Source organism: Elephantulus edwardii, unplaced genomic scaffold (assembly GCF_000299155.1).
Source record: "Elephantulus edwardii isolate Elephantulus edwardi_28Jun2011 unplaced genomic scaffold, EleEdw1.0 scaffold00131, whole genome shotgun sequence".
Lineage (NCBI taxonomy): Eukaryota > Metazoa > Chordata > Mammalia > Macroscelidea > Macroscelididae > Elephantulus > Elephantulus edwardii.
The window spans coordinates 7,181,835-7,198,214 of NW_006399881.1; the positions used below are offsets into that span (position 1 = coordinate 7,181,835).

The window sequence follows — 16,380 nt, forward strand, 5'->3', positions numbered from 1 at the left end:
TTTCGCAATTTCCACTCGCGGGGAGCAGGAAACCCGGCGCAGCCGGGCGCAGCGGCCGCGATGCAGCAGCGGCAGCGGCAGCAGCAGCAGCAGCAGCAGGAGCCGCCCCGGGGCAGCACCGGCCGCAGCAGCAGCAACAGAGGCAGCAGCAGCGGGCGGCGCTGAGCCGCCACCGCCGCCGCGACAGAGTAGGAATCCGGTCCGGCCGTCGCTTCGCCCGTTCCCCTGCCCCGACCCCCGCGCCCGCCTCTGCCAACTTTCACGCTGCCTCGGCGGCCCGGCCCGGCTCCGCGCCAATGGGTGAGTGCGGGTGGTGAGCCGCGGCGCAGCGGGTCCCAGGACGGCGGCCCGGGCGGGGCCCGCGCCTCCCCCCCCCCCCCCCCAGCAGCCCCGGGCTCCGCGCTGTCCCCTCGGACCCCGTCCCTGACGAGCCGGTCCCTTTGAGAGCTCGTCCCCTGACAAGCCCGTCCCCTGACGGGCTCGTCCTCTCTTGAGCCAGGGCACCCATGGGGCCGGCGGCGGGGGTGTGGCTCGTTTTCGGGGCCGGCCGTTTGCTCGCCCGCGCGTCCTCCCCGGCCCTGCGATGCGGGAGCTCGGCCGCGGAGGGGGCCCAGAGCCGCCAGGGTCCCGGCCTGGCGCGTCACCCCCGTGGCGCTGCCTCTTGCTGGGGGGGGGGGTTGCCCTCGGCTCAGCAACGCTTGGAGGCCATTGCCCACACCCTCCTGTCAGGTGGCAGACTCAGGGACCGGGGACGATGACCAGCCCTTGATTGATGAAACATAAGTTCCAAGTTGGCAGGTAGCGGTCATGCTCCCACAGGGGTATGCCCCCATTTGGAATCCACCAGGAGTGTGGGAGCCACCTTGCTGCCCACAGGAGCCGCCACTTGCTTATGTGAAGGACTTGTGATTCCCTGAGCTAGTAAATGCCTGGCCCACCCTGGGGACTGTTTATTCTTGCTGACAGTCAGCCTCACTATTTTTCATGCCTCTGGCAGATTATTTTTGGGTGTTTCTAGGCCACAGGAAGGCTGCTGATTATAATAAATCATCATAAAGTGAGCTCTTCCTGTGTTCAGGTAATGGGGTTTGGGTACACCAGACAGACAATGATAGTCACAGAAATGGTTATGAAGACAGATGCGCTGGAAAAGGGGAGGTTTCACCCAGTCTGGTGTTGACAGGCAAAGTTGAAAGCCCGCTGGTGGGTTATTTGCCCAAACCGGTTTTCCTTGTCTAAAGTGATGATGAGCTGATGGGCTCTCAGCTTAACTGGCACTGTTTTCATACCATCCATCTCTGGCCCCACACCACCCCCACTGTTAATTAGTTCCTCTCTGTTACCCTTTCTTATACAGCACCTCTCCCCTCCCCATGGCAGTAAATTTTTAAAGGGTTTATCACCTCCCTTGTAATCTTCAGGACTATAGATATCGAATGTCAGTTTCACTTGGTGCATGGCACAGAGCAGAATCTATTTCTTGAATGAATAAGGGGTATAAGACCTTCCTACTTTGTTACAGACAAAACCCTCACCTCACACTTTTGCTTGCTTTGACTCCTGAGAAGATGAATCAGTTCCTGACCAGAAAGATGTACTTTAAATGCAACAGTTAAAAAAAAAAAAAAAAGCTATGGGACAAATTGATTTTTCCTTACCCAGCCAAAAGGGACAATTTTGTTACCTTTCATTTTGGGTCTATTTCTGAGAGAGTCACATAAAAAAAAAAAACCAAAAAAAACCAACCAATTAATTAGATCTCAATGTCTTCTCTTGTGGACAAACTGGTGAAAATACGCTTTGTATGTTATAGGGAAGAGGACTGAGGCTTCTTTAAAAACAGACTAGTTTATCATTTGGGTCTGAACTATTTTTCTTTTTTTGGGACCCCCCTGAGGAAATCAGAGTGCCCCTGCAGTTTGCAGTCCCATCAAGTAGAATTTTTATTTCTCTTACTCTGTAAATATTCCTAAGGAGTGATTGTGGCAGAAGTAAAGATTACTTGCTATTTTCACAGTATCTTTAACATCTATGTACTGAAGTATAGAAAATGAACAGTTGCTTCTGTATGTCTAAGAGAACTATTTCTGAAGTGTACACACACAGGCACACACCATCTTTCTAGCCTCCAAGTCTGTCCAGGTATTAATCTGATACATTGTATTCTTATCTACTCTGATAATGATTTTTCTGTTGATGGATAACATAGTAAAACTGTGTTATTCATTCTTTGGTCCGAAAAAGAACTGAAAAATGTCAAACCAAGCTGGTTAGTTGCGAAATGGCCTCTTACAAAAGCCAGCTTAGAAAAGTGCCCTTCCATCTGGAGGAGTGATGCCTATGGTACCAGATCCAGGCAAGACCTCTGATAATTGCAGAATTATTGTTACAGCTCATAGAGGTGGGTAGTGAAAGTTTTGCAGGCCCAACAGTTGATATTCATTTAAAGAACTCTTTAATAGAAATTTTTAACTATTTTTAAGAACGTGTCATTGATAGGTGCCATTGAGCTGACTGTGACTCATAGCAACCCTGTGAACAGATTGAACCTTCTCTATCCTGTGCTATCCTCATGATCTCTGCTGCACCATTTCCTTGAGGATCATCTCTCTCACTTCTTTGGTCTTCCATAGTCTTTGTCCAACTTTCAGATGCATTAGGTGCACCTTAGTCTTTAAACTGTCATCCTCACTCTTTAGCATTTTGAAGAGATCCTTTACAGCAGATTTTCCCAATGTGATACATCTTGATTTCTGGGCCTCTACCATCATCACTGTTGATTGTTGATACAACTAAAATGAAATTGTTGACAACTCTGGTCTTTATCTGTCAGGAAGTTGCCTATTTGCCCAGTGGTGACAATTTTTGTTTTCTTGAGGTGGAGATGCAATCCATATTAAACACTGTACTCTTTGATTTTCTGCACCAAGTGTTTCAGGCTTCTTTTCTTGGTGCAAGCAAAACTGTGTCATCTGCATAACCTCTAAGAACAGTATTACATAGACTGATTAATGCCAAGGTGCATTGGGGTAAGCATTTGGCTTCTAACTGGAAAGCTGCCAGTATAAATTTCCTAGTTACTCTTTGGAAGAAATATGGGGCAGTCTCTGCATAAAAGATTTCTAGCCTGGGAAACCCTAAGGCGCAGAGAATAAGGATGACTGAAGAAGAATTGATGCCTTTAAGTTGTGGTGTGGAAGAATACTGGATATATCATGGACTGCCAGAAGAACAAACAAAGCTGTCTTGGACAGAGTGCAGCCACGGTGCTCTTTAGAGGCAAGGGTGGTGAAGCTTCATCTTAAAAACTGGACATGTTGTCAGGAGGTGCCAGTCCTTGGAAGAGAGATTGTGCTGGGAAAGGTGGAGGGTCAGAGAAAGAGAGGAAGCCCCTCAATAAGATGAACTGTCACAGTGACTGGAGCCTCTCAGGTAGATCGTTATAGTGGACTGTCACAGTGACTGTAGCTTCTCTTGTAGATTGTCATAGTGGACTGTAGCATTTGCAAAATCATGACGATGAGGCAGAATAGGACAAGATTCAGATCTGCTGTTTATAGAGTTGGTATGATTCATAGTCTACTCTGTGGCACATAACAACAAGAAGACGCTATGAGTAGTCATGAACTCCACAGTAGTAGGCTTGGTTTGGGTTTAAAGCTGAAATGAATATAACTTCTTGGTCTCCAGCAACAAGCTTTGAGTTAGAAATGGAAGAAAAGGCTTTATTATATTATATATGATCCATATTCTCTTTTATCCATCATGGCAGACCCAAGCCTTGGTTCTTTCTTATTATTTCACTTATTTTTGCATTACTGACATTCTTTTCCCCACACTGCTGTTTTGAATTGTTTTAAAGTGTGTTGCACACATTAGCCATGATTTATCCATCTGTCCAACAAATATGTATTGACCTGCTTTGTGCCAGGCATCATGATCAGGAACACAGCATGCAAAGACTTGTTGGTGTGGGCTTTCAGAGGAGGGAGACTTTATTATTATGGTTTCCCTTTAGAAATATTATTTTGAAAAAAATGTTATTTTGAATTGATTTGCTTACAAAGTTCATCTAAATTGTGTTTCACACTATCCTTCATTTATATTGTGTTTCATGCAGTCATTCCCATTAATGATGTTTTATAAAAGTAATCTCCAGTAAACTATTACCACCATTACCCTGTCTTTCCAGATTCCCACTAGATCTTTCCCATTTCGTTTACCTCCCTCCTTCTACCCACCAAATTGTGCAACTCGTGGATTTCCCCCTGCCCATCCTCACTCCTCTGCTACTCCTTTCCCCCATTGGATCCTCATACATGGTTTACTACGTTTTCTATTTCTATAATAATGGTCTAATGCAGTATTCACTCACCATAATTCTCTCCAGTCTCTCCCAGGTTATGTAGCAATTTTCAAAATCATTGTTCCTGAGTTCTGTGTAGTATATTCCATCATGTGAATGCACTACAGTTTCTCAATCCATTCGATTGTGGTTGGACATTTGGTCTGTTTCCATGTTCTTGTAATGGTGAATAACAGTGTTAGGAACATAGGTGTGCAAATATCCGTTTGTGTCTCTCTTATCATTTTCTCAGGGTATATTCCAAACAGTGGAATAGCTGAGTCATATGGAATTTCTATGTTCAGCTTCTTCAGGAAATGCCAAACTGCCTTCCAGAGTGGTTGTTCCGTTTACAATCCCACCAACAGTGTATGAGAGTTTCCATCTCTCCACATCCTGTCCAACATGTATTGCTTGCTGTCCTGTTAAACTTTGCCACTGCTACTGGGGTAATATAATAGTTCATTGTGGTTTTAATTTGCATATCTCTTATTGCCGGTGATTTTGAGCATTTCTTCATGTGTCTATTGGCCATCTGATATTTCCTCTGTGAAAATTCTTTCCATGTCTTTTGCCCATTTTGTAATTGTGTTATTAATCTTTTTCTTGTAGAGGCCCTGTAGGACTCTGTACTCTTTCGATATGAGACCCTGTCTGATATATCATTGCCAAGTGTTTTTGCCCAGTCAGTAGGATTTCTTTTCACTTGGTTGGAAAAAGTATTTGATGCACACAGGGATTTAACCTTCAGAAGGTCTCATTCATCAATTTTATCCTCTCCTGTTTGTGTATTTCTGGCTGTATTTGCCATCCTCTTTATATAATAGGACTTCTAAGATTGGTTCCAGTTTGTCTCTTATGATATTTATGGTTTTCTAGGTCTCTGATCCACCTTGAGTTGGTTTTTGTGTATGGTGAGAAGTGGATTCTGCTTCTGTTTCTGCAGGTAGCAGTCCCGTTTTGACAGCAGCATTTATTGAAGAGGTTGTCATTTCCCCATTAGGTAGGCTTTGTTTCCTTGTTGAATATCAGTTGATGATAGATAGTTGGGTCCATTTCTGGGTTCTCTGTTCTGTTCCATTGGTCTATCTGTTTATCATTTTACCAGTACCATGCTGATTTGGTTACTACAGCCATGTAGTGGGTTTTGAGGTCAGGGAGTGCTGTGCTTCTTCCCACTTCATTCTTGTTTTTCAGAAGTGCTTTGCTTATTCAAGGTCTCTTTCCTCTCCAAATAAATTTGCCAATTTCCTTTTCTTTCTCTTGGAAATATCAATTTGGTTTCTGTATTTGGATTGTGTTTAACATGTAGATTGTTTTTGGTAGGATTGTCATTTTCACAATGTTGAGTCTTTCTACCTATAAACAGAGAACACTTTTCCATTTATTTAGGTCTTTTATTGTTTCTCACAGAAGTGTTTTTTAGTTTTCTTTGTAAAGGTCTTTTGTGTCTCTAGTTAGGTTTATTCCTAAGTATCTCAATTTGTGGTTGGCTATTGTAAATGGTGTTGTTTCTTGGTTTCCTTCTCTGTTTTCTTTGTTACTGTAACGGAATCCCACTTACTTTTGTATATTCATCTTGTATCCTGTCACAGTACTAAATTGGTCTACTGGCTCTAACAGTTTTTTGTTGAGTCCTTGAGGTTTTCTGTGTATGCTGTCATGGTGTCTTTGGCGTATAGTGACTGTTACACCATCTCCTTGCTGATTTGGATGCCTTTTATTTCCTTCTCTTGTTGCATTGCCCTAGCAAGTACTTCCAGTAGAACATTGAGTAGGAGTGGTGAGAGTGGGCATCCCTGGTGGCCTAGTGGCAGAAAGCTGCGCTGCAATCCAGAAGGCACGTGGTTCGAGACCACCAGCTGGTCTGTGGGGGAACGATGGGCAGTCTCCTCCCGTGCGATTAACTGCCTCTGAAAACCTGCTGGAGGGTAACCTGTGGGTCAGTTCTGACCCAACGGTGCACAACAACAATGACAACATGTAATTAGAACTCATGATAGGTCTTATGAAAGAAGAGAGGGTAATCTGACTTAGCCTGGAGAGGGATAAGGACAAATTTGGGAGGAAGATCATAACTGAACTGAAATCTGAAGGTTGTCCCTCCTCTCCATCAGGTCACCAGGGACAGCTGGGGTGATTTCTTTGCCCAGGGAGAATGACCACCATGGGGGAACTATGGAATTTCTCAGGGAGAGGATGGTAGAAAGCACTTCTTAAAGGATTGGGAAGTGTGTCAAGTGATTTTAGGGTGAATCGAAGGAAGTGGGGCTTAGCATTGCGTTGGATGTAAGGAAGCAAAGGCGTGACTGGGTGTTCTACAAAATCTTCTCTAGAAAAGCAAAAGCAAACTTAGTGCTGTGGAGTTGATTTGAATTCATGGCAACTCCATGTGTTTCCACAATGGAACTAAGCTCCACTGCGTTTAAAATGTTAATTTTTCAGCAGTAGATTGCCAGGCCTGTCTTCTCAGACACCTCTGGGTAGACTTGAACCTCTAAAATCACAGTTAGCAATGCATGGGTGAACTGTTTGTACCACCAGCAGCTGCAGTGGTGTAAGAGGCATTGTCCTAATAGGTAGGTTTTCTTAGCTGTAATCTTTATGGAAGCAGGCCTTTTCATTTGCTGTTGTGTGGGTTTGAACCACTAACCTTTCTCTAAATAGCCAAGAGCAAGTAATTTGTGCTATCCAGGGACTTCAACGTCTTACCTAGGAAAGAAACTTTAAGGTTACCACTGTAATTGATTAACGAATCAGCAGCCACCATTGGGAGATATCTAGGTTTTTTGGGTTTTTTTTGTAATTTGGGCAAGGTTCGGGTTTTGTCTGTGTGCAGACATGATTTTAAAGTGCTCTTGATCTTGTCTGGATCCATTAGAGGTAGAAAGTGATTTTGGGGAAAGATTTAATGCTCACCAGAACATCCAGACTCAGCTTGGGAGTGCTGGCCATTCCTTATGATTTTTTTTATACTTGCTACTTACTGGACTTTTCTCCACTTGATACTGAGTTCCAGCTGATGATGCCAAGCCAGCTCCCGCTGACCTCTTTTGCAGAGACAGTGGAGCCAGAGAATAGATGAAGGATGAGAACAGGCTTCCAGGTATATGCTTGGCCTCTTCCTTCATATTAGCCAGTTCTAGTTCTACTAAGTAGAACAGACAGTTAAGTGTAAATGCTGTACCTGATGAGGTAGTACCATAGAACATCAGTGCTGCTCTTAATGGAAAGAGGCGGGGGACGAGAATCCTGGTACCCTCTTGGTGGTGGAGGAGAGCCCTTAACACAGTGGTCCTCAGAGTGTGGTCCTAGACTGGCAGCATGAGCCTCTTTTGGGAGCCTGTTAGAAGCAAATATCTAAATCCACTGCCGTAGAGTTGATGCCACGTCATGGCAGTACACTCACCACAGTTATGGCAGCTTAATGAGGAGACCGCTTCGTCTTTCTCCCGTGGAGCATCTGGTGAGTTCGAAGTGCCTGTTGGAGATCCAAAGTCTTGGCCCCTCTAGATATACCCAATCAGAAACCCTGGGAATGGGGCTTGTCAATATGTGTTGTAACCAGGTGATTCTGGTGCATGCTTCGGTGTGAGCAAGCCAGTTGCTGTGGAGTCACTCTCAGACATGAAGGCCCCATCACGTGGCAGAGCAGCACTGTGATCACTAGGGCTTGTTGTGGCTGAGTTTTCACAAGTAGGTTGCCAGGTCTTTCTTCTCAGCTACCTCTGGGTGGACTCAAACCTTCCAATCTTCTGCTACCGGTGAGTTCATGAACCATTTACATGGCCCAAAGACTCCTCTGGTGTGAGACACTGCTCTAATAAAACCTCTCTGCTTTACAGAAGAGAAAACTGCAGTCCAGAGTGTGAGAGTCACTGAGGAATACACAGGCATTTTCTTCATAAAATAAAATGCTGTTAAGAGTGACACATGACCTTACAGAAGGAAGAAAATGTGTTCCCAGCTCAAAACAAACCTCTTGCGGCATTACTAAAATAGTAACATTGATCTTTCAGTAAAGCCAGTTCAAGTCAACCTCCAGCACCTGGGCAGTAGTGACAGCCGACTTCAGGGTTGTTAATTTGGACTTTTAGCTCCAGCATCACACAGATCTTTCCCATCATCCTTTCCCTTCCCTTTGTCTAGACAATGGACTTAAAAATATATATATATAAAAATATATATATGTATATGTGTGTGTGTGTGTATATATATATGTATATATATGTATGTATACAAATATATAAATAAATAGCATTGCTGATAATAGTGTAAATTCATTCAGCTACTGTGGAAAAAAAAGTTTGTTGGTTTCTAAAAAAGACACACATAGAATTACTATATGACCAAACAATTCCGTTTCACTCCTGGATGTATACCAAGGAGACTTCAAAGCAGGGACTCAAAGTGGATACAGGTATACAGGTATTCACTGCAGCATTATTCACAATAGCCAAAATGTGGATTCAGCCCAACCGATAATTGGTTAAGCAACATGTGGTGCATACACACAGGTAGCATTATTTACTCATAAAGAGAAATGAAGTCTCGATATGTGGCGTGGCAGAGGTGAGCCTTATAAACATTATACTGTGTAGAATAAGTCAAACACAACGGGACAAATACTGTATGATCTCATTATGTGAAATAATTAGAAGACACAAATGCATAGACTCAAAAAGTTTATTATTAGTGGATCTCTGGTGGCCTAATGGTAAGGAGTTGTGCTGCCACGGTTCAAATCCTCTAGCCACAAGATAAAGATTATCCTGGTTTCCCAAGAAGGGATCAACGTAATCACAGGAATCATTTAGGTGTAACTTATAGCCTCTGTGTGATTTATAGCCTCTGAAAACCCATTGGAGGGTCGGCTATTAGTGAGGTCCAGCTCTTCAGCACAGACCATAATAGGGGCCATGGGGGGGGGGAGTAGTTACTGCTAAAGGGGTTTTGAGTTTCTTTTTGGGATGAAGAACTTTAGAAATAGTGATGGTTGCACAGCATGGTGAATGTAGTTCATGTCACTGAATTGTATGTATGTATGTATGTATGTATGTATGTATGTATGTATGTATATATGTGTCTCCACAATCAAATGAAATTGTTTGCCTTCTTAAGGGGTTTTTTATGATTTTTCTATACTTGTATTACTTTTGCTATAACAATTTTTTTCTTTTTAAATGTGATTTGAGTGAAAAAAAAAAGCAAATTGGTTTTCCATGCAATCATTCATACACGTTTTGTAATGTGGCCTAGTGGTAAGAAGCTGTACAGCAATCCTAAAGTCACGTGGTTTGAATTCCCCAGAGAAGGATGATCAGTTACTGCCCCCACCAACAATGGGATTTACTGCTTATGAAAACAGCTCTGGGTTCCCCATTGGCAAACAACTGCAACAATAAAATTGCACTTTTGACGTTTCATTATAATTCTTTCCATTGTTCCTTCTGACCTACCCCTTCCTGCCTTCTGGGCTTTATCCTTGGACAAATGCTCTTTTGACCTTATGTGGTTGGTTATTCTAAGGTGTGAGTGCATCGCTGGTCTTATTGGTCACCTTAAAAGCCTGACTATTGTTTAGCTGAAAAATTTTTTTAACTGCAGGTGAGTTTTGTTCCAGATTCTAAGGGTGATTGAGGGCTATAGTATTGGGGGTCCTGCTAGTCTGTATTGGACTAGTAAGCCTGGCCTTTGTTGTTTGTTTGTTATTGTGTTTCCCCCCCTCTAATTCAGGATCTTCTGCTGTGGACTCTTGTAGAGTTAGCCCCATCTAGTCCTTCTAGTGTCAGGGTTGTGGAAGCTGAGGTAAAAGAACACAAACTTTTCATCTTACAGCTGTGGAGGCCAGAAGTCCAACATCAGTCTCACTGGGCTGAAAGGAGGGTGTTGATAGGGCTACATTCTGAAGCTGCTAAGGAAGTATTTGGTCTCTTGCCTTTTCCAGTTTCTAGAGAGTGCCCACATTCCTTGGCTGTGGCCACCTCCCATCTTCAAAGCCAGCGATGGCTGTAGACTCTTCTCTTTTACACCTTAATGATTCCTGTGATTACATTGAGCCCTCCTGGGAAACCAGGATAATCTCTCCATCTCAGATCAACCTTCATTCCCTCTGGTGACTGGAGGCCACCTGAGGTCAGGCGAGAAGGAGAGAACACATTACAATCTTCAGTTTGACAAGATTCCGAGCTTCTCCATAAGAATCACCTAAGGATCTTTTTAAACTCTAGATGCTGATTCACTCTGTCTCGAGAGGAACAAGAATGAACCAGAACAAATCCCCGTTCTAAGTGACCATTATTTTGCCTCCTACACTGCGCTTATGGTGGACTTGATTTTCCTTTTAGTAGTCAAATACCATCTCTCTTAGGTTTAGATTTTAAATTCTATTCATAAATACACATTAAAGTTAGACCTTGCATCTGCCTGCCTGCTTAGCCTGCTCTTCACTTGGCAGGCCCTCTGTCCTTTGCAGGCCTGTGTTTGGAAACTACTCACATTGAGGTGACTGGTGAATGATCCTTCTCCTTAATTGCATGGTCCACTGTCGTAGACAGACTTCAGCATTTTTTTACTTAAATGTGACTTTTGAGACTATAAACCTTTTTCCTTGGCTTCTAGTATACCCATTTCTCTTAGCACTCCTTCCTCTTCTGATTCTTCTACCCTTCCACCTCTGGGGTGCTGTTATTCAGGGTCCTCATGGAACCTGTGTCCTGGAGTAAGCTCAACCGCTTTGCCGATTCAGGTCGTCCTTGTTGTTTTTGTGTCAACTCAGGGAGCCTATGAACCACGGAGAGACTTGGCCCTGTTCCACGCCATCCTCAGAATCTCCATCCTGCTGCACAAATCTCTGTGCTGTGCTCACAACGGACCTCGTTGTAAGTGACGAGAGCAAAAACTGCGTTTGTCTTGGTCATTGTTCTGTTCTCATCACTGGGTAAGTAGTTGTTGTTGTTATGTGCCGTCGAGTCGTTTGCGACTCATAGCGACCCTATGTACAACAGCCCTAAACTCTGCTCTATCCTGTGCCAGTTGCATTGCCTCTGACAACACCCATCCCGATTATCCCAGTCACTGAATCAGTCCACCTCATAGAGGGTCTTCCCCTCCTGCGCTGTCCCTCCACTCTGCCCAGCATGATGTCCCTCTCCAAAGACCTGTCTCTCCTTGCAACATGTCCAAAGTATGTCAGACGAAGCCCCAGAATCCTTGCCTCCAAGGAGTAGCCTGGTTTAACCCTCTCTAGGATGAATCTGTTTGTTTTCTTGTCAGTCCATGGTACATTCAATACTCTTCTCCAGCACCACAGCTCAAAGGCATCAATTCTCCTTCTATCCTCCCTAGTCATTGTCCAACTCTCTGATGCATAACAAGTGATTGCAAAGACCATGGCCTGTATCAGAAGAATAGTAATTAATTCAACAGATATTCACCACCTGTTCATATAAGTAACTGATATTTGTTACTTATACATATTCATTATTATTCCTCACTTTCTGGATAACTTCACCCAGCTGTGTTGTCTTGTTATGTGCTGTTGAATTGAGTATGACTTCTAGGGACCCTACAGACAGCGTATCTGAATCTTGTCCCATCCTGTTCCATTGTCACCGTCTCCGATATACTTGAGGCCATTGTTACAGTCACTGTGTCTGTCCATCTCATTGAGGGGCTTCCTCTCTTTGCTGACCCTCCATCTTTCCAAGCCCATAAATTCCTACCTCCTGAATGATGTATTCTGCATACAGATTGAAAAGATAAGGGGAAATGACACATCCCTGATGCACTTCTTTCTTGATTTTGAACCGTACAGTGTTTCCTTGCTCTGTTCTGAGGGCTGCTTCCTGGTTTAGGTGCCTCAAATTTATCGTGCTGGAAATCTAACCTAGCCCAGCCTGTGTTGCCCACAGTTGCATTAAAGGCATTGCTGTCCTTCCTGCCACTTTCATAAGAACTGTGATGTTTGCCTGTGTTCTTCCTCTTTTGCCTCCCCCTTCTCTCCACCCCTTCCAGTCTAAGTCAGATTTCAAATGTTTCTGAAACTAAGCCCACATCTCTTGCAAATGCACTGGATCCTGGGTGCCTTAGTGAGGTGCCACGCCGTGCCTTGCTTTGTTCCCTACCCGTCTAGGTCTCCGTGTCCTGGTGCATAGACTTCTCTGGATGGGGAACAGATTTCACTGCCTTCTGTTAGCTTCCTAATGCTGCTGTAAACAAATGGCCACACACCCTGTGACTTAAAACAGCTGACTGTATTATCTTATCATTCTGGAGACCAGAAGTCTTAACTGGTTTCCCAGGACCCATATCACGGGATCAGCAGGGCTCCTTTCCTTTGTGGAGGCTCTAGGGGGACTTCTTTGTCTTCAAGCTTCTGCAGGCTGCCCACATTTCTTGGCTTTTGATGGCATCACTTCTGACTTTGATCTTCTGTCTTTTGAAGAGTTGTTGATTATATTGGTGTCCCTGGATGGTGCAAATGGTTAATCCGTGTAGCCTCTAACTGAAAGGCGCTGCGGAAGAAAGGCCCAAACTCTGAAAAAGTGGCTGTTGAAAACCTTGCGAAGCTGATTTACTCTCCACATGTGATTTCACCATGAGTTGCAGTTGACTGGTGGGTGGTTTTTTTTCCTTTTCCGTCAGGCCCACCTGAATAATATTAGTTCATCTCTTCACCTCAAGATCTTTGATTTAATCACACCTGCCAAATCCTTTTGCCATGTAAGGTGACATAGTCATAGGCTCCTGAAATTGGAGTGTGAACATCTTTTAGAGCTCTTATCCAACCTACTATCCCCCACCAGTTTTATCATTTGAAGCCTTTTGCAAAGGCTTTAGTGCTGTAGCATTTCATGTTGTCTAAGTTTGCCATCACCGGGTCTCCTCAGCCTTGGCCCGTTGCCTGGCCTACAGTGAATGCCATATGTGAATGAATGACTGAGCACCCTTTTTACCTAGTACTGTTACTGCTCACATTTTCCTGAGCCTGTGGGCTGCCAGGAGGTTGTGGACTGTGGAATCCCCCCGGCAGAGCATGCTGACAAGACCTGCTTGATAGAGATGAAGATGAGGAAGGTGAGCCCAGAGCTGTCACAGGGCCTCAGTAAAGAACTGCAAGTTTCAAGATGGAAAATTCTCCACACTGGTGGCTTTCAGCTTGGGGTGAGTCTGCCTCCCCATGGGACAGTTGGCAGTGCCTGCAGACACTTTCGGGTGTCACAGCTGAGGAAGTGTGAGTGCTCCTGGCATGTGGTGGGTGATGAGGGAGGCTGCTCAACCTCTTGTTGTGTACAAGACAGTCCCTGCTGCAGAGTGATCTAGCCCCAAATGCCAGTCGTGTGGAATTTGAGGAAGCCTGTGCTGAGGGCACTTCGGAGCCTTGTTAACACAGATAGCGGAAGGCTCCTTTACTTCATCAGGAACAAATCTGGAACATACGACTTTCATCTATAGCCACATCCCGTCTTTTATGACTGAAGCAAGAATCTCCAGAGAGCAGGACTCTTTGGCACTCCCTCCTTCACCATTTTTTAGCAAGTGTCTTAACACAGCTGTCGGTCCATCTTCTGTCAGCACCGGGATGGTGAATCTACAGAGAAGGGAGGGCTTTGGGGCACAGGGTTGTGAAGCTTAGTGTTCGTTGTGCCTTGCTCTCCTCACATTTTGCCTTCCTAGTGGATGTGCTGCTAGGCTGGATAATGGGTCCTTCTGCCACTCAGACGTTGGTTCCTGGAACTGAAGAACTGGGAGAGTCCTTGGCAGTGTCTACCCATATCATCAGATGATGAAGCTGAGGCTCAGAGCTGCATAGTGCCCTGACCTTCAGCAGAGGTAGGCTGTCTTCTAGTGCTGAAGAACAAGCGCGGCCGGCCTCATGGCAGGGACTCAGTCTGCAGCAGGCTCCCACTTCCCTCAGGGAGGCTCAGTCCCTGTGCTGTTTCTTTGGTAAGTTTTTAACCTAAAGATTAGATTCTGTGCCCTTTGGGGGGTTTTAGCCAGTCAGATACTTTGGAGAACACTTAATGGAAGAATAAGAACTCTAGCTGGGATTCCAAAGAAATGTAAATGCTGAAAAACCTATTGATGTAAATTTGATTCTGATCAATTGCAACTATAGTAGCTTAGTGGTAAGGAGTTGTACTGCCAACTCAAAGGCACATGGTTCCAATCCACCAGTTGCTCCAATGGCAGAAAGATGGGCTGTTTCCTCCCTTGGCATTTACTGCCTCTGGTCAGCTATGAGTATGTTCTGACTCAGTGGTACAAACAAAATCAGGACAGAGTAGAATTGCCTGATAGGGTTTCCAAGGCTGTAAATCTTTCAGAAGCAGAGTACCCACATTCTCTATACCTGTAGAGGGAGAAGCTGGCAAGTTTGAACCTCTGCCTTTTGATTAGCAGTCAAGCACTTCAACCACGGCACTACCAACCCTCTTCCAAAGGAAGAGAGAATGATTGGCTCTGTTTTTTAACAATTTTTTTTCCTAGTGGAAATATTCAGATATTTTCTTTGGAAGCCACTTTTTTATATTTTTGTTGTAATCTAAATTCACTCTTTGATTTTGAGTCAGAATTGACTCACAGGCGACTCCCCAGTGGGTTCCCAAGGCGGTCCATCACTCAGGAGGAGACTGCCTCCCTTTCTCCCTTGGACCAGCTGTTGTGGTGTAGGTGAAAGAGAACAAAAATCCTTACAGCTGGACCGATAAGCAATGTCATGATAAGTGAAGAAATGATTAACACGGTCAAGGATTGTATTTTACTTGGATTCACAATCAGTACCCATGTAAGTAGCAGTTAGGATGTCAGACTAAGGATTACATTGAGTTAATCTGTTGCCAGGGACCTCTTTAAAATGCCAAAGAGGACGGATGTTTCTCTTAGGTCTAAGTTGCACCTGACCCATGCCATGGTATTTTTAGTCATCTCATGTGCTTGCATGTGATATTAATGCTATTGTTTGACAGTTTTCACATTCTGTTGGATCACCTTTCCTAGGAATGGGAACAAATATGAACCTCTTTCAATCAATTGACTAGACAGTTGTCCTCCCAAATTTCCTGCCATAGACTGGTGAACTCATTCTGGGCTGCATCTCTTAATTAAAACATGTTACACTGCTATCAGGGCTCAAAAACCACTAAATCATCTTGTGATGCTTGTCCTTAGTAAATAGTACTCAGTTGTCAAGAAAAGCCCGCTGAAGGACTTTTATTCCTCCCGGGGGCCAGAGGAATGGTGAGGACCCCAGAGGAGGCTTTTTTGTCCCTAAGTATGGAGGACAAGGGTAGAGTGATGTGCTATTTAAGTCATCCTGCTGTTTCTTCCACAGTGTCCTGTGTTAACGGTATAGGCATTTTAACAATTCTTTTTAACAACTTCTTTTACAGAATGCATTGAAGTCTTTGCTCAGTGTAGTACAGTGTGTACAAAACACAAAACCCAAGCCCACACCTTACAGGCCAGAGTACAACTGCCCCACAGGGTCCCTGAAGCTATACTCTTTATGGAAGCCAACTGACATCTTTCTCCTGTGGAGCAGGTGGTGGATTGAAACCACTTATCTTTCAGCTGGCTCCTGAGCACTTTAAGCCCAAGGCCACCAAGACTCCTTTAAACAACATACATAGACTGCTTGAGTGATAATCTTCTTAAACTTGCAATTTCTCATCTGCCAGCAAATGAGCTCTTGTATTTTATCTTATTTTTTAAACATAATTTATCTTAAAGGTTTAGACTTAAAAGGACTTGGGGCCATGTTCTAGGTCTGGTCCTTTGGGACTGCACCAGTTTTATCCAGCTTCCCCCTTCCCCTGTGTAAAATTTTTAATTAGCTTAAGTCCTGTCTAATTATTCCAACTAGTTCTTATTTTTGATCTTGGAGCTAGAAGGAAGTAAGTGCTTGAGCCTGTTTTTAGATGAGGGCTGGGAGCAGTTTTTGTTTTGCTCTTCTTTCTTTTTTTTTTATGATTTTCTTTTTTTTTCTGTAATTATATTTTATTAATTTTCATAAACATTTACAGAGATTTTGG

General features: G+C 44.0%; 2 protein-coding genes across 2 annotated transcripts in view; both read left to right on the forward strand.

Annotated features, from left to right (window-relative positions):
• The window catches only part of LOC102871799 (chromosome unknown open reading frame, human CXorf23), a 122,324-nt gene extending 122,159 nt beyond the window's left edge, over positions 1-165 (forward strand). Inside the window, exon 11 of the mRNA XM_006893825.1 lies at positions 29-165. Coding sequence (XP_006893887.1) covers positions 29-165 — 137 coding nt within the window. The remainder of the gene's footprint in view (positions 1-28) is intronic.
• An 86-nt stretch (positions 166-251) lies between these two features.
• SH3KBP1 (SH3-domain kinase binding protein 1) overlaps positions 252-16,380 on the forward strand; it is a 445,368-nt gene continuing 429,239 nt past the window's right edge. Inside the window, exon 1 of the mRNA XM_006893795.1 lies at positions 252-300. Within this exon, the coding sequence (XP_006893857.1) occupies positions 297-300 (4 nt within the window). The 5' untranslated portion in view covers positions 252-296. The remainder of the gene's footprint in view (positions 301-16,380) is intronic.